We start from the raw sequence: 25,116 nt of genomic DNA, 5'->3' as shown, positions 1-25,116 counted from the left end.
GTACAGCCTCAGGGTGCTGGACTTGGGGTGAAACCCTCCAGTATTGCTCCGTCTCCAGCCTTGGTGGTGCAGTTCTGTTATTGTTCCCCTGCCACTGAGAGTACACCTTTGCTGGTTCTGTGGAGAACAGCTGGTTTATTCTCCTGCCTTCTATTTCTCAAGCAGCTGGCCAAGGCTGTGAGTCTTTGCTTGGCAGTTTCCAAGGCCTCAGGTATGGACTGCATGCTGTATTTCTTATGCACCGTCTTTGTCGCACCTTTCTGCAGCTCCGTTAGTTGGCTAACCTCCCTCCGTGCTACTTTGATCTTGCCCTCTAGCCCCCATCTCCATGGAGGGTACTGCCCCTTGTGGCTGTTCAACTTGTAGCCAAGCATCTCACTGATCACTGCTGCCGTATTGTAGATCAGCTTGTTAGTGTCGGTAATCGTGGTTGTAGGTATCATCCGTAGTGCTGCATTAACATCATCTAGCAGACCTTCTGAGGGTACTTCACGTAATCTTGGTAACCGGCTACAGGGGATCCAGGTTTCAAGCTTGGCCATGATCCTATTTTTCAGGTCAGCATTTAGTACTTTTTTTCTTTTTCATTTTTTTCAAGTTCTAAGGTCAAATGGCCGAGAGTCCCAGATTTAAACCCAGTGGGAGTATCCCCCCAAAGAGGGACAAAGGACCCCCTGGTGATCCTCTAATCACATGAGCCACACCTTGGCTCATGTGATTAGAGAACTGAAGAAGAACTGAAGAAGCTTCTCGGATGAGAGGTGAAACATCTTCAAGCAACTTAAAGAAGTCCAGACGCTTTTCTTTGCAAATTCCTTTGAAAAAATAAGAACTGATTATATCACCTTCCCTATCCCTCCTAAAGGTAAAGAAGTCCAATTTAAAATTTTGAATAAAATTTACCCGACAAATAGACTCCTTGGTGATAGATTCAAAATAGAAACTGGCAATTGTGTATTGCCATTTTCTATTTCTGTATAAGAGGAGAATCTGGACCATCTATTATTTTTGTGCAATTTTATGCAAATATTTTTGTTGGATTTTCATACCTGGCTTTATTCCAGTGGGATTCAAATTACCTCATTTACCTTAAATATGATAATGTTTTGAGTGTTTTTGAAAGAAAAGAAAGCTAATTATGGTGTTAATGTGTTATTAATCTTGTGCAAGCAATTTATACATAAATGTCGCTTTTTTAAGACCAAACCAACACTAGCTTACTGGAAAAACGACTTATTAAACCTGTTGGTTAAATCTTTGACTTTAGTTAAAAAGAAAAAGGCTGCTTTTTTGTTTCCTTTTTGGAAGATTTTGATTTAGTGAGTTAATTATCTGTTAAATTATAGCTACCTGCCAAAAAGCAGCAGGTAAGCGCATAGCCCCTCCTGCTAGCCCTCAATGTCTACGTGTATTTAAAATTGAGAGGTGGGCAACGGCACCAGGGGTGAGGCTGTACACCCTGATGGTCTTCTGGATGCCGTGTAGTGTGCCCACCCCCAAGATCCTATATGTATGTGTAATGAGAGTGTGAGTAATGTGAATGTCTAAGTTGTGGGATAAAATTGAGGCACAGGCAGCCAGAAAGGGACAGAGTGGGGGGATGCCTCCCCTGCACCCTGGTGACACACCTTTACCCCAAGGCCCTGCATGTGTGGGTGATTGTGGTGGACCGGGAAGAGGGAGGCAAATGAAGATGGGAGGGAAGGAAGGGAGGGGCAAGTTGTCCCTCCCCGGGGCCAGCTCCCCCGCGGACCCCAGTAGGCACCCCCATACTCTGCAACCCACCAGGGCAAGGTAGAGTAGTGGCCCCATGATCGGGAGGTCGGGGGTTCGACTCCACTGAACGGCTACCCTGAGGTACCCCTGAGCAAGGTACCGTCCCTACACACTGCTCTCCGGGCGCTGCATTGGTGGCTCCCCACTGCTTCGCTGGGTGAATGGGTTAAATGCAGAAGAGTAATTTCCTTACGGGGACAAACACATACACATTAAATTAAAGGGGTTCAATTCAGCAGCACCGCCCGGCCCCATAGAGCCGGGACAGCCGACCCACCACAGAGAAAACTGCACCCAATTGTGCACCCAATTGTCTATTGTGTTGTGTTGACAACACAACACAATAGACACACAGGCTGAGTTCTTCCTCCACCCCTCCTATATCTCCCCCTCCTGCAGAGTGAGTTCCTGGAGAGAGGAGACCTCCTGCAAGATGTAACAGCCTCCCCCTCCAGTTAAAGAGCCCCCCAGGTGGCTCGATGCACTGCAGTATGCAGGATGCACCCACCCACCCACAACCCCGGCAACACACTAACCAGGACCCAAGCCCCCAAGGCCCAGCCAGGGCCCTGGCCCAGAGATGGAGAACCCCCAGAATGTGTTTTTTTTTTTACCCTTGAATAGTTTCTGGATATTTTACTGCGTTCTTGTTCCAGTTCTGCTGTGAAACAAAAGAACCTAAAAAAGGATAACCTGTGTGGTTCAAAAGGTACCTTTCTGCATGTTGTGAATATGATGAATATCATGATTCTGGATTATAAAAACATTTAATAATTTCTTGGTTTGTGATCAATATTCATGTGCGATATATTCAAATCTACTCGTTAGTGATGTGCAATACTGCATATTTTGGTATTGATCTGATACCAAGTAAATATGAATACTTTTCAATAAATAAGGTTGATGCGTAATTGAATTGCTAAATCTCCATTCATTTTCATGACCTTAAGTGTTTTTTGTGATGTTTCCTTTTTTATTATTAAACAGTTAAAACCCAGGACATAATTAGGACAAGTTTATAATTAAATAGAAAATGAATATTATGGATTCTTTTTAAAATCTTAAATAAAAAGTGCACAAATTAAAACAAACAAGTACTGTTGAGAAACTATAATACAAAAATTGCAATTAAAGTTCTCAAAAACAAAAAAATAAAAATAATATGTAAACAGCTCAACAATCCCAAAGCTTCTAGGTCATGTGACATCTAAACATGAGAAGTAAAGTAAAGAATTGATCTCACCAGGCTGGTATCGATCCGATACTGATGCCGACTTGGTATCAATACAATCAATATTTGGATCGACCCGCCCGCCACTACTACTCATGCCTTACAGTTCAAATAAATTCAATTCAGTTTTATTTATATAGCGCCAAATCACAACAAATGTCACCTCAAGGCGCTTCATAGGTACAGAGAAAAACCCAACAATCATATGACCCCCTATGAGCAAGCACTTTGGCGACAGTGGGAAGGAAAAACTCCCTTTTAACAGGAAGAAACCTCCGGCAGAACCAGGCTCAGGGAGGGGCGGGGCCATCTGCTGTGATTGGTTGGGGTGAAAGAAGGAAAACAGGATGAAAGACATGCTGTGGAAGAGAGACAGAGGTTAATAACAGATATGATTTTTTTTTTTTTTTTTTTTTTTTTTTTGCCTCCCATTTGGTTCTTAGGCCGTCAGAATTGTTGTCTGAAGACCAACAAGGATACCCAATGGATTTATTTTGCCAAATGGATCATCATAGCATTGCCGTATTGGTCCATTTGATCGACCTTTGTTTTTATTATTTATTTTATTTTATTTTCAGTTGTTACAGACGGGACAGACATGAGTGGGGGATAGGAAAGGGAGAAAGAAAGAGAGGAAGGAAAAGAAAAACAGAAGGGAAGAGGGACTGTGAGAAAGGGAAAAAATCTCCTGGATCACCTGTTGAGAGAGAAAGAATAGAAAACAAGCAAAAAAAAACAAAGCAACATACTAAACACAACACCATCGCATTAATCTAGCTAAGTGTAAACAGCAGTAAATACTAAATATTGAATGTTGTTGTGCAGCACGCAGGACAGACAGCGCACAATGTGCTTTGAAGTAGCAGCTAAGAAAGGTGTAGTTTATGTCTACGAACAGTGAACACCCGTGTGCACACCTGTGTGGATCAGCGCGCTTGTATTCAAATACTTTCCCCATGTATTTTTAGACGGGTTTATTTGTGGTGAATATAAAGTTTCATAGAAATCCCTAAAAATGTTGTTTATTCTTCCAGGGTCATATATTGTGTTCCTCGATAAATCTTCAACAGCACATATAATTGTTTTTTATTTATTTATTTTTAACTGGTTAGCTAGAAATCGACCGGATTTGTCACTGTGTTCAAAATTCTGCAAGCGAAGTCTTTGTACTAGGAATTCTGTTTTCTTATTAATAATTTCATTTAATTCTAGTTTTGTTTTGCATATTTTGTTCATTATTTCTTGATCTTGGTCAGACACGTAGGCTTCTTCTAAGGATTTGATGGTTTTTTCTGATTCCTGAATAGTTTTGTTTTCTTTCTATCGAAGTCGATGTTCTTTATGCTGTCCTCCGGCAGCTTCAGGTGGATTTTAATAAAGCTTTTCACCGTTGCCTCCGCGTCTTCTCCGGCAGATTCTGGAATACCAGACAACACAAGATTATCTCTCATGCTACGGGTTTGTAGATCGATAACGGACTCTTTTATTTTTTTATTTTCTATGTTTAGCTGGGTCACGTTATCGGTGAGAGATTACACAGCCCACATTACACCGGTTTTACAATCGCTGCATTGGCTCCCCGTGTGTTTCAGGATCGATTTTAAAGTTCTTTTATTGGTTTTTAAATGTCTTAATGGTCTTGGGCCTTCTTATCTTTCAGATCTGCTTTTACCATATGAACCCTCGCGGACCCTGAGGTCCTCTGGTACTGGCCTTTTGATTGTCAGGACACATACTCACGGAGAGGCAGCTTTTCAGTGGTATGGTCCTCGACTGTGGAACAGCCTGCCGGAGGAGCTCAGGGCCGCAGAGAACGTACATGTTTTTAAGAAGAGGCTCAAGACCCACCTTTTTAATTTAGCTTTTAACTAACGTTTATTTATTTTATGCTTATTTATTCTATCCTGTTATTCTATTTATATTATTAATTTAGTTTTTACCTAATATTTATTGATTTTATTCTTATTCATTTTTTATCTTCTTACTCTGTTTATACTTATATTTATATTGTATCCCACTCTTATTTATTTTATCTCTTTATCCTGTTTATATTCTTATTAGGTCATATCTCCAGTGTTTCCTCGGAGGGGGCTCTCTGCACTGGGGCTGTGATCGACCGTGGCTGCTGGGGCTTTGTGGGTCTTCTCAGCCTGGCTGGGGGGCTTCTTTGCCTCCCTCCTGCGTGCCCAGCCTGGAGGCTGCGGTCTGTGACTGCGGTGCAGACAGCTCCCTGTGATAGTGCAGAGCGAGAGCGAAGTGCTCTAATAGGGTGATATGGCACTACAAGGTCATTAAGATAAGATGGGGCCTGATTATTTAAGACCTTGTATGTGAGGAGCAGGATTTTGAATTCAATTCTGGATTTAACAGGAAGCCAAAACAGGAGAAATCTGCTCTCTCTTTCTAGTCCCTGTCAGGACTCTTGCTGCAGCACTTTGGATTAACTGAAGGCTTCTCAGCGAGTTTTTAGGCCATCCTGATAATAATGAATAATGAATGAACATAATCTCAGTACAACACTAGTTTATACTGCGTACAACTATCACATGTTAAAAATGTGAAATTATAATACAGAACTGTGGAAAAGTTTTGAGCTGCCCCCTCGACAATTTATATTTTGTTGTACAAACTGTTTTCCTGTATATACAGTGTTTACAGCCATTTCTTTGTTTTTCCTAGCAATGTGTAAAGAAATGAGGGGCGTGCCAAAAGTTGCGGGCAGTACTGTGGTTTGGTCTTCCACGCCAGCAGGTGGCACTTCGCTTCGAGTAGCCCGTGAAGGAAGAGAGAGGAGCGGGTGTGATCAAGATAGAAATCCATCTGATGAATGTAACTTCTTAGAGTTACACTAAAGGGGGAAAAGATAACCAAGATCAACTGAAGACTCAGGTGGGTTTAAACCACCTGTAAAACCTCCTGCTGATGGCAAGAAGACAGCGTTATGCGTGATTTTAACATGCCTGGAGAGTTTGTGCGTAAACGTGCGCGCTTCTCCGTGGCTCGCCAAGCTCTCTTCCCATCCTGTCCTCATCCTCATCTTCCTCGGGTCTGAGCAGCAGCAGCAACAGCAGCAGCGGCGGTCGATCCTTCAGACCAGCTGAAAATGGCTCCACTCCGGAGGAGCTCCACTCTGCGACTGACAGGGTTATTGTGCCTTTCATTTCTCGTTTTCTTCTCTCGTGGCTTCGCGAGTCATGATGTTGTTTCAGAAAAATCATCCGGAACGATACAAGAGGATTCCCACAGCCAAGCAAACTCCACGGCTCATAAAAAGACTTTCCCCGTCCTCTCCTTCAACTATGAACATGTTAGGACGCCCTTTGAGATCTCTCTGTGGATCCTCCTGGCCCTGTTCATGAAACTTGGTGAGTGTCGCTCTAATGAAGCAATGCAACATGAATAAATACCCCCTTCTAAGCTAAGCTGACTTCTCAGGCAGTTTTCAGAAATGATTTAAAGTCCAGGTTTATTTTGTTGTTTATTTATGCAAGTTCTATTGAAGATGCAAATATAAAGGTGCAAATGAAGGGTAGATGCACTAAAATAGTGCTCCGATACAAGCAAGCTGACCGATTTCCAAAGCAGGAAGCCTCAGAGCTGCTGGTCTGCACCAGTGAAGACGAGCATCACCGTTTAGGGATCCACTGTCTTCACATTCTTTAAAGTTTCAGTCATTTATTTACATTCTTTTTATCCGTTTATTTTCTTTATCTTTGTGTTGAAAGTAATTCAAGATTCAAGAAGTTTATTGTCATGTACACGGCAAAACACAAATGGTTACGCAGAGCAAGGAAATTCTTAGTTTGCAGGTTCCCTTCACATGACTAAAAAAGTAGTAAGTATAACGGTGCTTTGTAGATCTTGTAGCTTATATGTGGGTGCAAACAGAATTTAAAGTGCAAGTAGTTGCAACACTGTCACAGTGATAATATATACAGAGTATGCAATATTACGGTGTATATGTAGAAATATGTACAAAAATTGCAAATTTACAGTTATGCATAATTACAGTTCGACAATAGTCAGTGATTCAGTAGCCTGATGGCCTGTGGCTAGAAGCTGTTTTTTAGCCTGGTTGTCAGGATGCTCTCCACTGTGCATCTGTAAAAGTTGCTGAGAAGTTTGAGAAAATTTGGATTAACCTCCAGTTTCTTTAGGAAGAAGAGTCGTTGTTGAGCCTTCTTGATGATCTGCCGTGTGTTATGGGTCCAGGTGAGAGCCTCACTGATGTGGGTGCTGATGAATTTGAAGGTCTCACCCTCTCCACCTGAATCCCGTTGATGTATAGTGGGGCGTGCTGGTCTCTCCTCATCCTCGGGTCAATAATCAATCAATAGTCATCATAGTCTTCTCAGCATTTAAGGAGAGATTATTTTCCAGGCACCAGGACACCAGCTGAGCCACCTCTTCCCTGCAGGCAGTCTCCTCTCCACCAGTAGTCGGCCCGACGATGGTTGTGTCGTCAGCAAAATTAATGATAGAGGTGTTGCTCTTGGAGGGGATGCAGTCATAGATGAAGAGGGTGTAGAGGAGTGGGCTAAGCACACAGTCTTGAGGAGTCCCTGTGCTCACTATCTTTGTACCTGATGTTGTGGTACCAACTCTGACTGCCTGGGGTCTGCCTGTGAGGAAGTCCAGGATGCAGCGACAGAGGAGAGGTGTCAGTCCAAGAGTATAGAGCTTTCCCACCAGTATGTTTAGGATGATGGTGCTGATGCTGAGCTGTAGTGTATAAACAGCATTCGAACATAGGTGTCGTTATTTATGAGGTGTGAGAGGGCTGTGTGGGCGGCTGCATTAACGGCATCTTCGGTCGAACGATTCTTCCGATATGCAAATTGCAGAGGGTCTAATGGTCTAGTATTACTTTTTTGATATGGAACATGACTATCCTCTCGAAACATTGTCATTCAAACAGGTTATGTTGTTTTTCTTGGGGAGGGGCACTATGGTGCTGGACTTGAAGCATGTGGGCACAGCTGAATGGGTGAGGGACAGGTTGAAAATGTGTGTAAACACCTCAGCCAGCTCTGAAGAGCAGACCCTCAAAGCACGGCCGGGGATGTTGTCAGGACTGGCTGCTTTTCAGGGGTTAGTCCTCCTCAGAACCTTCTATACCTCAGTCAAAGTCACAGTGAGTGAAGAGCTCTGTGCTGCGTCTGCTGGTACAATCCCTCTGTGTTGGTTGGTGTTGAGTGTGTCGAGGCGAGCATAGAATTCAGCTCGTCTGGTAGCGTGTTGCAGCTGTGACCCTGCTGCTCCTCTGCTGGAAATCAGTGATGTGTTACAGGCCCTGCCACATGTGTTGGAAATCTGAGTTGTTGTAGTGTCCTTCCAGCTTCAGTCTGTACTGGCTCTTGGCTTCCCTGATGGATCTACGTAGGTCATATCTGGCCTTTTTGTAGCCCTCTGCGTCACCAGAGGTAAATGCGATGGAGCGTGCATGAAGCATGGACCGTACCTCACAGTTCAACCATGGTTTCTGATTTTATAGCACTTGGTGGGGACAATATTGTCATTGCATGTGCTGATGTAGCTGGTGACCACTGATGCATATTCCTCTAAATCCACAGAACTGTCCTCTCTCATGGCAGCAGTCTTAAACACACCCCAGTTTGTAGCACCGAAGCAGTCCTGAAGCACCGAATTAGTCTCTTCACTTCAAACTTTAGTAATTTTACTTACTCAGGGGGCTCGTTTGAGGAGCTGCCTGTATGCTGGATAGAGGAACACAGAAATGTGGTCGGACTGTCCAAAATTCGGGCGAGGCACTGCCTTGTATGCACCCCTTACATTGCTGTAGACGTGGTCCTGGATGTTGTTATTCCTTGTCGGAAAGCTCACGTATTGATGGAAAACACAGAAAACACGCAGTAAGCTCGTGTTAATCCATCATAAACAACTGCAAAGCGAAAAACTGTTTCAGTATAAATGACAGCTGCTTTTGTTAAAGAGGACATATTCTACTCATCATCTTCTATATCATTTTATTATTGGACTCTATTAGAGTAGCTTTGCATAATTCACGGGTCAAAACAAGCCGTGTCTCCCTTCATGCTCAGTTTAAACCAGCTTCTTCTGATTTCTCTCTCTCTGAGGAAGGGTTTGGACACCAGGTGGGTTTGGCTGACCTCATCACTTGAACCTTAATATGAGCATCCACCACAGGGTCAGTATATATATGATGGAATAATGCGGAAAAACATAAGTCAGCTTTATGATCTGGTAGTTGCACCAAATAAAGCTTAAAAATACTTTAAATAAAATAATGTTAAATGCAATCACTGAATCTTTTAAATGCTAATTTGTTGCAAGTTAAACATAATAAAATATTTGTTATTGTCTTTGTAACAGAGAAAACCTAAAAAATGTTGAGTTTGCTGTTACAGAAGCTTAAAAAAGACTTAAAAATGTTCATATGTGAAGCTACTAACAAAGAATTTCCTCCCACCAAGAAAAGACTTAAATGATTCATTGTTTATCTAAACTGTTAGCAACTGTGTATTCGTCTTTGGAGTTTTTGTTGTTTGTAGCAAGCAGAGATTCCAGGAACCTGACAGTTGTTACTTTTAAAATTCATTGCCAGAAATAACAAAGCATTCAAATGAGATGTTGTGCACGCTTGTACTTTTCACCTTTAGACATTAAAGGGGAAAATATGACACTGGCACAGTATCTATAATGCACTGACACGTATACAACAAGCTTTGCATGTTAGAAGAGACTCAGTGCATTTAGACACATAGGCATGATCGAGATGATGTGCTGAAGTTTAAACTGAGAGTCAGAATGAAGCAACTACAGCAGCAGGAGACCACACCGGGTCCTAGTCCTGTCAGCTAAGAACAGGAAACTGAGGGTGCATTTCACATGTGATTGCCAAAACGGTAAAGATTGGAAGACCAGTGTCTCGTCTGATGAGTCTCCATTTGTTCTTTGACATTCAGATTTTAGGGTCAAAATTTGGTCAAAGTCTCCAATAATGAGGTCAGTGTGTGTGAAGGTAATCCCTGTGAGCTGAAACTCAGGATTCAGGATGCTATTTTAGACTTTTTTTTCTTTTCTTTTTTTCTTTGGCGATGCATGATGCCACAGAGAGCCGATATCCCAGGGGTGTCGAACTCCAGGCCTCGAGGGCCGGTGTCCTGCAGGTTTTAGATCTCACCCTGGGTCAACACACCTGAATCAAATGATTAGTTCATTACCAGGCCTCTGGAGAACTTCAAGACATGTTGAGGAGGTAATTTAGCCATTTAAGTCAGCTGTGCTAGATCAAGGACACATCTAAAACCTGCAGGACACCGGCCCTCGAGGCCTGGAGTTCGACACCTGTGCGATATGCTAATATGGTCATGTTAGGCACACAGAATTGTGAGCACAGAGGCCCCACCCACATTTAAGGTTCCAGTTTGTGAAAGATGGCAAATGAGAAGAAAGCTAAAACAGTTTGTTTTAGACAGAGAATGAGCTGAGGAGCTGCACCAAGTACCATATGAGATAAATAAGGATTACTTTGAGGTGTAACTCATGCAAAGCTACTCTTCTGGAGGCCAAGAATTAAAATGTCTGAAAAGTAAGATAATAGACCCTAAAAAAACACACTCTAATAAAGCGTTGCCTCCAAAGTGCTGCGTATCTCACTAATCCAGCATACTGTAACATTCGCTATATTAAGCTTGATGCAGCAAATTCTTGGTGCTCCTGTTGTTCACGCCGTCTCTCTAAGCTAAAAGAGGCTTTGCCATTCAGTCTCCCCGACATGTGACCGCGGTCCAGGCTGCTGTAAAGAACGTTTATGCAGTCACTGGTTTTGCTTGAAGCCTCCCTCGCCCCCACATCCCCTCCCTGACTCTGCACACTGAGATCTTTGTTATCAAGCAGTGCATTAGGACAGGAAGACGGACAGGCCCTCGGTCACAACAGCTGGACAAACAGATAAGACGCTAAAGAACCTCGCTGTTCCTGCTCAGCCAATGGAAACCCACAGGAGAGACTGAGAAAGCCAATCAGAGTCGCCGCAAAACACCATATGTTTTAGACATTTAACATGGTGGATAATATAGCAACAAAAAAGTCACAATGGATCTTTTTCTGTGTTGAAAATGTCCTAAGAAAGAGCTACAGTAGTTGTAGGGAGGCCTGCAGCTTCACAGAGCAGAAGATCAGTTTGCACACTCACTGCTTGTGTTCAACTTTGTTGTTTTGAAATCTTAAAGTAGATAACTTACAGGTTTTATAAATCAAAAGCAGATACAAACAGAAACTGATGCACATTTTATGGTATTTTATTTATGCTTTAAAATATATATATACTAAAATGGTAACAATAGAGTCACTGGGTTGCCAGATTGTGAGGAAATCATCCACCAGGATTATAATTTTGTTTTGTTTTCTTCTTAATTATTATCTGCATCTGGACCTTTAGCTATAACAGAGTGAAGCGAGATCGATCAACTGTAGACCAGACAACAAACGACGGAGGCCCAGAAAAGTGCAATCAAACGATGAGTTTATTGACAACGGAGAACAACCGTCAGCATATGGCTTATTTGCTCTGACAAAAATACACTGAGTTCTGGTTTTATAGCATAGAGGATCACACCCCCACATACACGTCAATACAGGTCAAAAACACATTATGTCCAGTCATTGTTTACAGACAAGGGTACATCTGGTACATCTCTGATAACTATGAACAGACATATAACTTCTCTTTTTGATAACACCTTCCTTTTAAGGTAATAACTTCAAGCTTCAGGGCCGTTAAAAGCTAATAATTGACCCTTGTCATCAATCACTAAGTAGACTGAATTGGCGCAGGTCTCAAATAAGAAGCAGAAGACACTTGGGCCTTCGCTCAGGCCTGCTACTAGATTTATGTGTATTGTAAGCATGCATGCAATTAACCTGCTATGTTCTCATCTTCCCTCAACATGTATCACCTGGACACTCTCACCAGTGAAGCTTAAAACCCTTTTGGATAGAACATCAACTCTAAACAAGCACAGATATGCAATGTGTATAGAATGAACTCAACCTGTGAATAGAATGAATGTGATGACAAACATATTCAATGCAATATGAACCCTGTAAACAATATTACTGATAAAATAATACTGTAGAACATGTTATTAATGCATTTATCATAAGGCAGATTATATGGCAGCAATAAAAGAATCTCTAAATCCCAACAAGAGGAACATCTATCTTTAATAAATGGCTAAAATATCACCCTGATGATGATGATGATGATGATGATGATGATGATGATGATAATAATAATAATAATAACTTAATTCTCTAATAAAATTCAACATAGTCTCCTGCATTACTTGGAACAACTTGGAAACAGGAAATAGATGCTCTGTCCAGCTTTGTCCTAAAATAACTGAAGCACTCTGTTTATAATTGTGTGCAGTGGGAATATCCTTTATGTTCTCACCGAGCCATTTCTAAGCTCGAGTGACTCTGAACTCTGACATCAGGACGGCATTTGTAACCAAAGAACTGCCGCTCACTGGATATTTTCTCTTTTTCTCTCCGTTCTCTGTAAACCCTGGAGATCACAGCGTCACTTAAACCTCCTTTCCTCCCCTTTCCAATGCTTCAGTGTATTTAGCCATCTCCACATGCATAAATACATTGAGTTGCTACCATGTGATTGGCTGAATGGATCAGTGGGCTGATTGTATTATTGAGAAGCTGAATCTAATAAAGTGGCCAGTGAGTGCAGGTCCCATTTAATCCTAATGATACTTTCTCCCATGATCCTCCAGGGAGAAAGTCCAATTTTTAATCCAGAGTGGTAATTGGTTCAGTTTGATCTCTCAGGCTCTCCAAGGTGCTTTCTATCCAGGTTTCTTCTAAGGCACCATTTATGAGCCACATATAATGTTTTGATAAATGGTTTATTCATATATTTGTCAACCATTATGAAACCCCACAAGTGGAGGTGAAACTATAAAAATGGTCTTCAGGAAACTGTCCTTTTAAATGTGTTCACCTGACATGTTTAAAAGGTGCAACACACGCAGAAACGTGAATGTCTGCTCTAAATTTTTAGCTAAAATGTGATTTACATGTTTTCATGTACAAAAAATGCTCAAAAAATTAAAAGATACACACATTACTTGTATATTTTGTTACTTCAAGTAATTTAGAAGACAGAAATAACCAGTATGGGGATTTTCCTACGTGCTTTGCTGCCTGATATTTTGAGGACTTCCTGTAACTGATGTATAAAAGCAGATTTAACAGGATGTTAACGATGGTTAGTTGCAACTGCTGTGCTTCCATTTCAATAACATGAAATAAAGACTGATAGTGCAAAACTATAAACTATATAAAGGTTAAGTAAATGAAGCTCTGTTTTGAAAGGTGTCCTGTTTGTTCAGCCACAGCAGACACAGGAACTCCTGCAATGAGTTTTATGTTTCATACAGACGTTAATTCACGAACGTCCGTTATCATCATGTACTACTAATGCACACAGAGATCGAACAGGAAATATAAACTCTAAACACAACGTTAATGTATCTAATGGATTTTTAGAACATTCCTTTGCAGATGATGGGTAGATAGTTCTCTGACGTTTGCTTGCACTAACAAAGTTTTCTATGTGAGTTTTGCGAGGTATGCTCTGATTTTTGACATAAAGGCTAATAACTATATTAATTAGCAGTTAATCTGATAATTATGTGCTTGTTTAATTGATTCATTTTCATTTAAAACATCAGGAAATTGCTGTGAAAATGTCTGTGGCAAGGTCTTTGACTTGCTAGTTTTTCTGACAAATGTTTGGGACCCAGATTTAACTTTAGGTTAATTTTCTGTGATAAGAAAGAGAAAAGCAGGAATTCATGTTAAAGAAGCTGGAGTCTTAAAATGATCTACAGTTAGGCCCAGGAGTTTTTAGGTGATGATCATTTTTTTATAGTTTTGCCGCCACAGTGGGTTTTAAATCAAACAATAAATGAAGAATTTCAACTTTAATTTAAGGTGTTTAATATACTCAGTCCCCTATTTTAGGCTCAAAATGTAAACTATGGCTGACAGTCAGTTTCATAAGCAGGTGAAGCCTGTTCTTGTATTATTTTATGACAAATTAAGTAGATCAAAGTTCTGGAGTTGATCCCAAGTGTTAAACTTTCATTTGTTAGCTCTTCACTGGACGTCTTAATATGAGGTCCAGAGAGATGTCAATGCAATGATAGCAGTGACTTTAGAAATGGCCAGGTCAACATTGTGGTACATTGTTAAAATTAATGAATGCACCGACCAACTCAGGAACAAGTTACTTTTGAGGAGGCAGGTGTGTCATTGGTCCAGTATACAATTAAGAGACGCCTTCAGGAATGGAAATGCATTCAAAGGGGATTTATAACAAGGTGCAGACCACTGGTTACACTGAAGAACAAGACTTTGTCATAAAGTATTTAAAAGAGTGAGAGATTAAACCAAGGTTAACTTTAACCAGAATGATGGGAAGATAATAGTATGGCAATGGAAAGTAATAAGTGATGCTGAAGTGCACCACATTATCTGTCAAACATAGCGGAGCCAGTGGTATTGTATGGGCATGTATGGCTGCCAGTGGAACCGGACCACCAATGTTGATTGATAATGTGGCTCCTGATAGAAGTAGAAGGATGAATTGTGAAGTATACAGGGCTCTACTCTCTGCTCAGAGAAACTGATCAGACAGCGCTTTATGGTTCAAATGGATAATGACCCAAAGCATACTGCAGATAACCCAGTTTCTCAACTAATGAAATGGGATGGCCAACTCAGTCACCTGACCTGAGCTCAACAGAGCAGCTTTCAAGTTCTTAAATACAAAACTGAAGGCAGAAACAAGCATCAACTGAAAGTGATTTCCGTGGGTTCCATATCAGGCAATCATTAACTGCTAATGATTTTAGTATTAAGAACATTCGCCATATTGAAAAGTAATTTATTAGTATTGTCAAAAAATATATTTTCAATTAATTTTAACAACAAAACAGAGAAGAGAGGACAACTCCACATTTCAAACATTCAGTCCAGGGAGTCTTTGGTATTTTTTCTTAATGATTGTGTTAAATTTGATTATGGTGTGTCTGCAGGTTTTCACATCATCCCCACTGTGTCTCACATCGTGCCGGAGAGTTGTCTGCTGATCTTTGTTGGCCTGCTGGTGGGTGGCATCATCAAAGCGACTGGAGAACAACCCCCCGTCCTTGACTCCAATCTCTTCTTCCTGTACCTGCTGCCTCCTATCATCCTGGATGCGGGCTACTTCCTGCCCATGCGCTCCTTCACCGAGAACATTGGCACCATCCTGATGTTTGCAGTGGTGGGGACACTGTGGAACGTCTTTTTCATCGGTGGGATGATGTACGCCGTCTGTCAGATTGATGCGGCCGAGCTGGCTCACGTAGACCTGCTGTCCTGCCTGCTGTTTGGCTCCATCATCTCGGCCGTGGACCCCGTGTCCGTGCTGGCCGTGTTCGAGGAGATCCACATTAATGAGCTGCTGCACATCCTCGTGTTCGGGGAGTCGCTCCTCAATGATGCCGTCACTGTGGTGAGCAAAGTTTGCATTCTCAAATAGTAAATATATTATAATTAAACTCCTTCTTTTTAATGTGAATTAATTACTTTTCTATAAAATGTTAAAATATAGTAAAAAACAAACAAACTTTGAAGTGTTGTTATATCCAGTTAACACTAAAAATAGTCTATAGATACAGAAAAGTAGAGAAAGAAATAAAGACTAAGAGGAAATCTCTCAATTAAGGAGGAAAGGAAATTTTTTTACGTGTATAAATTTTCACTTGAGAAAGTTTCTGAACTATAAATTTTCTGCTGATCAGGTAATAAACCCATTAAATAATGAAATTAGCAAGATAAAATCCATTTTTTAGGTCCATGAAACAACCATGAACAAAACCTAAAGCAAACACAAACAACCCTGTTTCTGCTCCAGGTCCTGTATCACCTGTTTAAGGAATTTGCTCACGAGCAGACGATTACCGTGACCGGCGCCATCCTCGGCGTCATCTCTTTCTTCGTGGTTTCCCTGGGAGGTGTCATGGTGGGCGTCATCTACGGCATCGTGGGAGCTTTTACGTCCCGCTTCACCTCATACTCGCGCGTCATCGAGCCGCTGTTCGTCTTCCTCTACAGCTACATGGCTTACCTCTCAGCGGAGATCTTTCACCTGTCAGGGATCATGTCGTAAGTAGACGAGCCCTCGGTCTCTGAGCTTCAAGATAAAAAGGTTTGAGTCTCAAACTCACAAAAACTCTGTATCAGATATAATTCACTAGTGTTAATATTTCCTAATGAGAAAGTGAAAACATTTTTGCAAATTTATTAAAAATGTAACTAAATTAAATGTATCTTAATTAAAATCTCTCTCCTTTGTCATATTGTAAACTTGATAAAACATTAATTATCAAGCTATTTTTTTATATATTTATTTAGCAAATATCAGTTAGCGGTTAGGTAAAAATGTCATTTTTATTTATTACAAAACATACCAGCCATTAACAGCATAGTCACATATTTGCACTAATAACTGTGAATTTACTCACAAACCAGGGGCTGCTGGGAAGTTAGACTGTGTATAAAGAAGGATAATATAACCGTTCCCCTGGATTTAAGTCGAATTATTTCAACTGTGGGTTACAGCCCTGTTGTTCTGCTGCTGTAGTTGTGGTTGAAATCAAATTTGCCCACTAGTGGCACCGTGGGTGGATATTTGATACTGAGATCCTGTCGCCTACACTGTTCTTGACACTAAGCCAACAGAACCACCCAGCTGTCTGTTTTCTTGACTACATGTGCAGCTTAAAGATGGTGGCCCCTTTACTCCTCTACGTCTGGTAGCTTTAGAAGATGCTTTATCCTTCTTTATATACAGTTTGTGCCGATAAAACCATGACAGACTCTTAGGTTTTTGTCTTGGTTACAGTGGCACAGCTGAAATCATACATTACATAATCCAATAACCCTAACTTTAGAGAAACTTCTATCAAACCTCATTATGTTGACTGCTTCTTTCCTTCTTTTCCTTGCCAAACAGTTTGATTGCTTGTGGCGTGATTATGCGGCCATATGTTGAGGCCAACATCTCCCACAAGTCTTACACTACCGTCAAATACTTCCTGAAGATGTGGAGCAGTGTGAGCGACACACTCATCTTCATTTTCCTCGGGGTTTCCACAGTGGCAGGTCCTCACACCTGGAACTGGATCTTTGTCATCTTCACGGTGATCTTCTGTCTGGTCTCCAGAGTGCTGGGTCAGTACAATAAAACACAATAAACCAGGAAGTTCTCTGTTTCTTGCCTATTAGCAACACAATAAACATTGTATAGTAATATATGCTAATCTGAAAGTGCAGCGAAAGCGGAGCTAGGAGCAGCTTGTCTAACACGCTGGTTTCCCATCAGTTTCCTGTCAAATGCCAGCGGTTTATCCACAATATGCAGACATCTAGAAAAGGCTGTTGCCCTCGCCATTTGACGAGTTATACTCTATGTTAATGGGACCCAGAGGCTCCCATGTAATTGAAACGCAGTACAGATTACAGCGTGATCAAAACCAAGCAAGGTTAGTTCTGCTTCGTGACAGAGCGCTGTTAGAGGAAAGAGGTTGCTTTGGTTTTAGTTGATGTTGCGTTTTAGATTTCAGTGGTCAAGCACTGCCTGCCGTGCTTACCCTGACCTGGTTTAATCAGGTCTACAGTCATGAGCAAAGGGTTTTGGCAGTGTTCCTAATGTTTATTTTTTATTTAAATTATTCTTCTTTGTGTTTTTTATGATATAGTGGAGAACAATCACAAGCATTTCATAAGTTCCAAATTTTTTTATAGGCAAGTAAATCAAAGTTTAGTTTTGGCAGTGCTTCCACAGCCTTTGGCCATGACTGTAAAACTTCACCCTTTCATTCAAGTAGGGTCACTTCTGGCTCCAAAGAAATAACATGAATAGATCAAAACACTAACTTTAAGGCTTTAACACTCAAATCAGTGGGTGGTGGCTTTGATCGATACTGTTTTTTAGCCATGATTGCATTGCTGCCTGAGCAAAACGGAATCTTGCACCTCTACGTTTTTCCTCATGGGAAAATCCAATGGTGAAATTCAATAACCAGTTAAGTGTAGAGACCCAATAAAGGGAAACTGATGATCATATTGATAATGAATTCGTGACATGAATTAATAGATTAAACCCAGTAGAAAAACAACTAAAAATGTAAAAGGTCGTCTAAACTCACATAGTGACAGATGAAAACCTGTTCTGTATAAATCCATTCTTTTTTTTCCGTGTGTCTCAGGAGTCATCGGGCTTACGGCCTTCATCAATAAATTCCGTATTGTGAAACTGACCAAAAAGGACCAGTTCATTATTGCCTACGGTGGCCTGCGAGGTGCCATAGCCTTCTCACTGGGTTTCCTGCTGGACAATGATGAAATCAAGAACTTGTTCCTTACTGCCATCATCACCGTCATCTTCTTCACTGTCTTCGTGCAGGTGGGAATAACACGAGTACTTGGAATTTAGGTGTATGACAAAAACAACATGGCAAAGGAAAAGGCTTGCATGTGAGGCTGGACATAAAGGAAAGAGACGTGTATTAGTTGTCTGCTTTTATGTTTAATGTTTTTCCCGGACACATTTTTTCCTCTTGACTGGCCTCTGGTGGTAAGTTGCTGTGGCTTCCAACCATCTGTATCCATTTCAGTAATTATAGTGATCAGTATTTTTAATGGGTACTGTTATGTGAGTGTGTTTATATGTCTAAAATAAACGTGCAGTATGTTTTTTAAAACTTAATTTCTCTTTTTTTCTTCAGGGAATGACGATCAGGCCCCTGGTGGAGCTCCTAGCTGTGAAGAAAAAGAAAGAGAGCAAAGAATCAATTAACGAGGAGATCCACACACAGGTGACAATTTCATTCACTTCATGTATAAGAAAACACATCAGTCCTTGTTCATATATGAGAGGGATGGGGTTACAGAATACAATAAGATGTATAAGTAACACCTTCTCTAAACTAATTTTGCCATCAGTTCCTGGATCATCTCCTCACAGGAATTGAAGACATCTGTGGTCATTATGGACATCATCACTGGAAGGACAAGTATGTATTTTCTTTCTTAATGTATCCTCTCTATCGCCTCCATCTTTGTAGTTCAGAAGAAGCCCTCAAGTTGTTATGCAGCCGTGTGAAAAAGAAAGTTTTCACAGGTCTCTGTGCAGTCCTGTAAAACACATGAACATGACTCAGTAGTCTGTAGATCCACAAGTAACTCTAACTGCCAAAACCTCTGCGTTGATAGAAGTGCTCAAACTTCAAGCACATCTGATTAACAGCACCTGGTTGCTACTTATCCTCTTAAGTCCTATGGAAACAGTAAGGGTGCACTCAGTTTTTCACAGGACTGCAAAGTCAAATTACTGCATCCCCCTTTTATGAAACAGAAAAATAACTTTTTCTTCTGTATACAGGCTGAATCGCTTCAATAAGACCTATGTGAAGAGATGGCTGATCGCAGGAGAACGCTCGACCGAGCCTCAGCTCATCTCCTTCTACAATAAGATGGAGCTGAAACAGGCGATGATGATGGTGGAGAGCGGGAGCGCTGCCAAGCTGCCCACGATTGTGTCGACCGTCTCCATCCGGTAAGTGTCAGAAGCAAGTCCTGCAAGAACTGCTTTCTGTGCATGAGCTATTCCCCAAAAACAGTATTGAAGTGAATTACTGAGTAACCCGGACATACCTGTATTTTTTTGGTGAACTAACTCTTATTCCAGATTTATTTTGTGGAGGATGGAGGTCTTTTTTTTTCCCCCAGCATAAAGCTCAGGTTAAAAAAAAAAATCACATCTCAGGAAGTTTTTAATTATAAGTAAAGTCAGATGCCACCACAAACACTGATGCTGCTGATCCTCTACATAACAAGTCATCAATTCTCCCCCTCAGTGGATACACTTTGTGCTTGTTTTCTGTGTTAGGCACATTAAAATCTAACTGAATGGCTTTAAAAAAGTATAAGCTGTGAGTAATATCACACTAATGCAGGTTCTGCACTTTAAATTTGTTCACTGTTTCCAAACAGAAACGTTCCGACCAAAGGGGCGCCCAAACCGAGCCGAGCCATCTCAAAGAGTCGTGAGGAGGAGATCAGAAGGCTCCTGCGAGCCAACCTGCAGAAAACCCGACAGAGGGTGAGGAAGGCATCGACGGCTTGTTCGAGATGGACTGGACTAATCTGAATGTTTACATGCATGTTCATGAGTTGCAAACAAGGTCCATCCTTTTTAAAATAAATGTGCATTTAATACTTTCTTCCTCCTCTGCAGCTTCGCTCGTACAGCAGATATGAGCTGCTAAACGACCCGCTCGAGGACAATATAAGCGAGGCTCGCTTCAGGAAGCAGAGGGAGATGGAGAGAAGGGTGAGTTTAAACAACTCTAAAGCTGTCGACTTAAACAAATTAGAACATTTCAGATCTGTCCAACTTTTTGTGCATCTAGTTTGAAGCTTTATTTTTTTGTTCCCTGACTACCACGTTTTTAATGTCAAAGAGTTAAAATCAGAGAACTTGCAGAGTTAAAAAGGTAATTTGGGCTAATATAAAATGCTGATTTGCAGAACTGTGTGAAGATTTTAGGCAGTAAAAGTAAAATGAGGATATTTTCAGATACATTTATTTTTTTTATCAAATAGAGTACCAGATACAAGCTTTCCTTTAAAGATACTTGAAGTGAAAACTTAAAAATAAAAATATAAATTTTAAAAAAAAAAGATACTCGAAGGATGTGTCTTGATGCATTCTAAGTAATACAGATAATGAAATCTCAGGAAGCTGATTCTGTTCATCTGGACGCAGAGTTTTAGGAGGGAGAAATGTTTCAGACTGAAGTCACTGATATGAGTGATAAATATTTCTCCCTCCTAGAACTCTGCGTCCAGATGAACAGAATCAAGTACCAGATACAAGTTGTTACACAGAAACAACATTAAATATGAAGGAGAAGTTCAAAAACTCCTCAGCAGGCAGAGCTGAAGGCAGAGAGGAGACACAGAGACAGACAGTGGGGGGAAAACTATTTTTGTCAATGTCAATTTTATTTTACAGCACATTCAAAACAATAAGGGAGGTTTTAACCAGCTCCAAAGGAAAGCTCGGCAGTGACCAAACAGTATCCAAATAGAATTTTTTTATCTTTTCCAGCCAAGTTTGTAAATTGTGGTTTTATTTGATCATAACTGGTAGATTTTTTTTTTAATCAAATGCTCAAATGCATAGCCAAACCCTGCAGAAAGGGATCTTTGCATTGAGAGAAACTTCTGAGAGCTTCTTTAAAATGTCCTGGTGCTGAGTTTAAAAGTGACTGAACCTCTCGAAATCGAACCAAAGTGTAACAAAGGTGTTTACCAGACGGTCAGAGGACTCTCCATCCTGCACCAGAATCGTTTCAGGACCCATTAGATCCCTCCATCCTTGTGTTTTGCTGTGGATGAGAATCAATACTGTCTAAAGTGCTTCGTTCCGTTGTTGGGTGTGACTTCTTGTAAAGTCATTCTTTAAACTCTGTTATGCTTCTCTTACAGATGAGTCACTACCTCACGGTCCCTGCAAACCGCCAGGAGACGCCCCCTGTGAGAAAAGTATTTTTTCAACCAGGTCAGTCTAAGAGCCAGTTTAAAGCATGATTTTAAAATGCAATGCATCAATCAATACAATACTTTTCTTTTCCACACAGGATATGTCCTGTTCAATGATGCAAATGTTTTGCATTAAACAGAATGAGTCTTGTGGGGATCGATTAAAGGATACCTTTTGTCTTCCACTGTGTCTGCCCTGGATCTTTTCTAATCATATTATACTGTGTTGGGTATCGTATTTAGCTACAAGAACGGCTTAGGATTTTAAACTGGAATAACCAGATTATTATAAACATTTACACCTAGAGGAAAATTTGATTAAGTGGATGAGGTTGCACATTTTTAATAACTGTACAAATGTGCGATATTAAACTGTGATTTCTGTTTACTTATGTTTAATAATGAAGTTATTTTTCTAAAATTAATTTAAATAATATTTCCACCCACATGAGTAAAAGCCTGAAAGTCTCCAAAAAATAATATTTTAACATTTTGATTAATAGTAAAGATTAATAAGTGCGTCATTTATAAATAGAAGCAAAGGACGATATAAACTATTAAAAGTAAAAATCTGTTTAATTTATTTATTTTTGTGTTATTTTCACTGCAATAATTTTTCTTTTTAATCCTTTCCTATCCTAAAACAATAATTTCTGTGTGTAAGTGAATATGCATGCTCTAAATTATTTTACAGTATAACTGGTGCTGGTGTTCCTAATTAACCAAATCTAAATTAAAGGCGTAGATGGTGTTAAACTGTTAATGAGCCGCTGCCTTTATTCTCCAGAGCACAAAGTGTACACCTACGATGACAGCGAGAGTCCCCGAGGCCGGGCTTCTCCCAGCTGTGCTGATGATGTCAGCGAGCTGAAGGAGACCCCCGAGAAGCCTGATCAGAGCAGCACGCCGAGGGCCAACAGGGACGCCGAGCTGAAGCCAAAAGAGCAGGACGACCAAGGGGATCAGCTGAAAGTATCACGCTGCCTCAGTGACCCCGGTCCAAACCCGGAGGATGACGAGGACAGCACCTTCCTGCCATGAGTGAAGCACATTTTACAGGAGAGGCCTGAAGACAAAAGAGCTTTAGCAAAGCTTGATATTTATCATTTAAATTGTTGTATATTTGTGATGTAAGATTATGCAATCTTTGTTCCATACGTTCATAACATGTTTTTTTATCATGCAACATGCAGAATTGCCAAAGCGTGCTGCAGAGGACATTTCTTATTTGAAGTTTTTATACCCGCCTGAAGTTTCAGCATTTTGAATTTTAACATGCGCCTCAAGCCAAAGCATTTGTTTCAATGAGCTTGAAGCACCAGACGGGTGGAGTCTCCTGCCTGAAAGCACAGATAAGAAACATAATGAGGTAAAGCCCAGCTGATAAACAGCGTTGGCTGTCAGTGTTTGTCTGTCTGTGGTATTTATCACAGACTGAAACATCTAAACAACCTTTAGATGGGTTGCCATGACGTTTTGTTCATCTATGGTGCCCAGAGGTTGAATCCTCACAACTTAAAGCCTTCATAAACTTCTCCTCTGGCACCACCATGAGATTGACTTTTTTTATTGTAGTTGTTTTAACTAAAATATCTCTTCAGCTATTGGATGGATTACCATAAAGTAATGACAGGGGAAATAGAGCTCACATTTTTCCCATATTGACTTCCCTTCATGGGCTCCCTGTTGAATCCAGAACTGGATTTAAAATATTTCTCTTCACATACAGTTCCCAAAATAAGACCTCATAGTATCATATTATCTTCTCAGAGCTCATTGCTCTCAAACTGCAGGATTACTTGTGGTTTCTAGAAGTAGAATCAGAAGCTTAGATTGGATTAGACTCAACTTTCCTGATAGAGCTTATAGTTAGGGCTGGATCAGGTGAGGCTGAACCAGCTCTTAGATATGCTGCTATAGAGTCAGGCTGCTGGGGGTCTTCCCATGATGCACTGAGCACTTCTTTTTCACTCACCTCATGTCACTCCACATGTGTTTAGAAACCATTGTTGCATGTCATTTTCTCTTCCACAGTTTGTGTTTTGTCCAGTCGCACCGTGCAGATAGCTGCACCTCCCTGAACCTGGTTCACGTGGAGTTTCTCCTCCTGACTGCTGATCAATGTGAGAGCAGCACTTATTATAAAAACAAGCTATATCCAAACATGAGACTGAAGTAAAACATCCAAAACTAATGTTTTCATGACTTAGTCAGTATTTTCAGTGTACATTCAAACTCGCACATATAGACTGTTTTGATTTCAATCAAACAGGATGATTAAACATACTCCATAATAATCTATATAAAGACCCACATTAACCTCTCTTTAAGTCTAAAGGAAGTATTCTGAAAGTGTTTACCTGAGCTATAGCTTTGAGTTTTAATAAGCCTAAGGCAAAAGTCCAAAAAGAGATCCCTATCGCGATCACCTTGCTAAAAAATAATTGCCCAGCTACAGAGGGCATTATTTCTTGCTTTATTATTTCACATCTTCATGATTCAAACAGGTTATCTAAATCTAGAGATAATTTTAGTTCTACGTTAATCTTTCCTGCTATGTAACACCAACATGACCACAAAAGGAAGACGAGTGCACTTTATCGAAACGTTTTCACACGTTGAAAGCTGCACGGTCAGCCAGATCTGTTCTGCTCTACATGCATCAAGCTAGACGCTATAATCAGGTTTATTATGTGGCACAGTGTGTGGCCTTAAAAGTTCCGCTTTGACATATCTTGGCAAAATTTCTCTAATTGAGAAAAACAGCTATCAAAACAGATTCTTTTGCTTTAAAAAAAACAATCTGTATTGTTCCCGAGTCACACTCACATCAGCCTTTACAAAATTCCTGCATCAGATGCATAAATGTTGTATTGTAAATATGTTCGCACTGCTTGAAGTTTCATGTTGTTAAAGAAAAGACCGATCTGGTGATCAAGGGCCTTTAACGAGCTTAAAACTAAAAAATGAGCTGCAGATATTTGTGGACAAGCTTAGCGCTGTGTTTATCTCCACAGCTGTCGCTGCATGCCTGATCAGTGTTTTCTCAGGGAGTTCGACAGACGCTGTGTTTGTATGACTAATACGTGCTCCACAGTTGACAATGTGGCTTTTTTTGTACGCTAAAGTGTTTTCAGCTCTTGTCAAACCGAACAAGGTGTTGGTGATGTTTCCATGTTTTGTAAACAAAGCTCTTTTTGTGTGTGTGTTCCTGTTAACTGAGCATGCTCCAAGACCTGTCAGTGTTTAAGAGACTGGACTGCCTGAGCTTTTGCTGCCTGCACACATTTGCCTTAAAAGTGTTTTTGCTTTTTGTGCTTTTACCAGATGTAATGTTCTTTATATTACATATTGTTATATGTATATTTTGCAAAAATAAAAAATGTTGAAATCATAAGGGAAAGTGTTAATTCCTGTCTTAAATAAAAGTTTCTTACTGCTGATTT

General features: G+C 40.6%; 1 protein-coding gene across 1 annotated transcript; it reads left to right on the top strand.

The window, feature by feature from the left end:
• The first annotated feature begins 5,762 nt into the window (after window positions 1-5,762).
• Window positions 5,763-25,064, top strand: slc9a1b (solute carrier family 9 member A1b). The gene is made up of 12 exons (XM_003447282.5): window positions 5,763-6,372; window positions 15,112-15,572; window positions 15,975-16,225; window positions 17,076-17,293; window positions 18,331-18,527; window positions 18,850-18,939; window positions 19,067-19,137; window positions 19,506-19,679; window positions 20,117-20,225; window positions 20,361-20,456; window positions 21,617-21,689; window positions 22,458-25,064. The coding sequence occupies exons 1-12, from the start codon at window positions 6,111-6,113 to the stop codon at window positions 22,709-22,711; spliced, it is 2,256 nt and encodes a 751-aa protein (XP_003447330.1). The 5' UTR covers window positions 5,763-6,110; the 3' UTR covers window positions 22,712-25,064.
• The last annotated feature ends 52 nt before the right edge of the window (window positions 25,065-25,116 follow it).

The sequence above is a fragment of the Oreochromis niloticus genome, linkage group LG22 (genome assembly GCF_001858045.2).
Source record: "Oreochromis niloticus isolate F11D_XX linkage group LG22, O_niloticus_UMD_NMBU, whole genome shotgun sequence".
NCBI lineage: Eukaryota > Metazoa > Chordata > Actinopteri > Cichliformes > Cichlidae > Oreochromis > Oreochromis niloticus.
Note: the sequence above shows the minus strand (reverse complement) of the source record. Positions and strands in the feature narration are given on the sequence as shown.

What these genes read in the sequence shown, in the direction of transcription:
- slc9a1b (XM_003447282.5), top strand. Translation starts at nt 6,111, where the DNA reads ATGGCTCCACTCCGGAGGAGCTCCACTCTGCGACTGACAGGGTTATTG. An exon ending in CACCTGTCAGGGATCATGTC is followed by an intron (nt 16,226 to 17,075) that starts GTAAGTAGACGA and finishes CTTGCCAAACAG; the next exon opens with TTTGATTGCTTGTGGCGTGA. An exon ending in TCTGGTCTCCAGAGTGCTGG is followed by an intron (nt 17,294 to 18,330) that starts GTCAGTACAATA and finishes CGTGTGTCTCAG; the next exon opens with GAGTCATCGGGCTTACGGCC.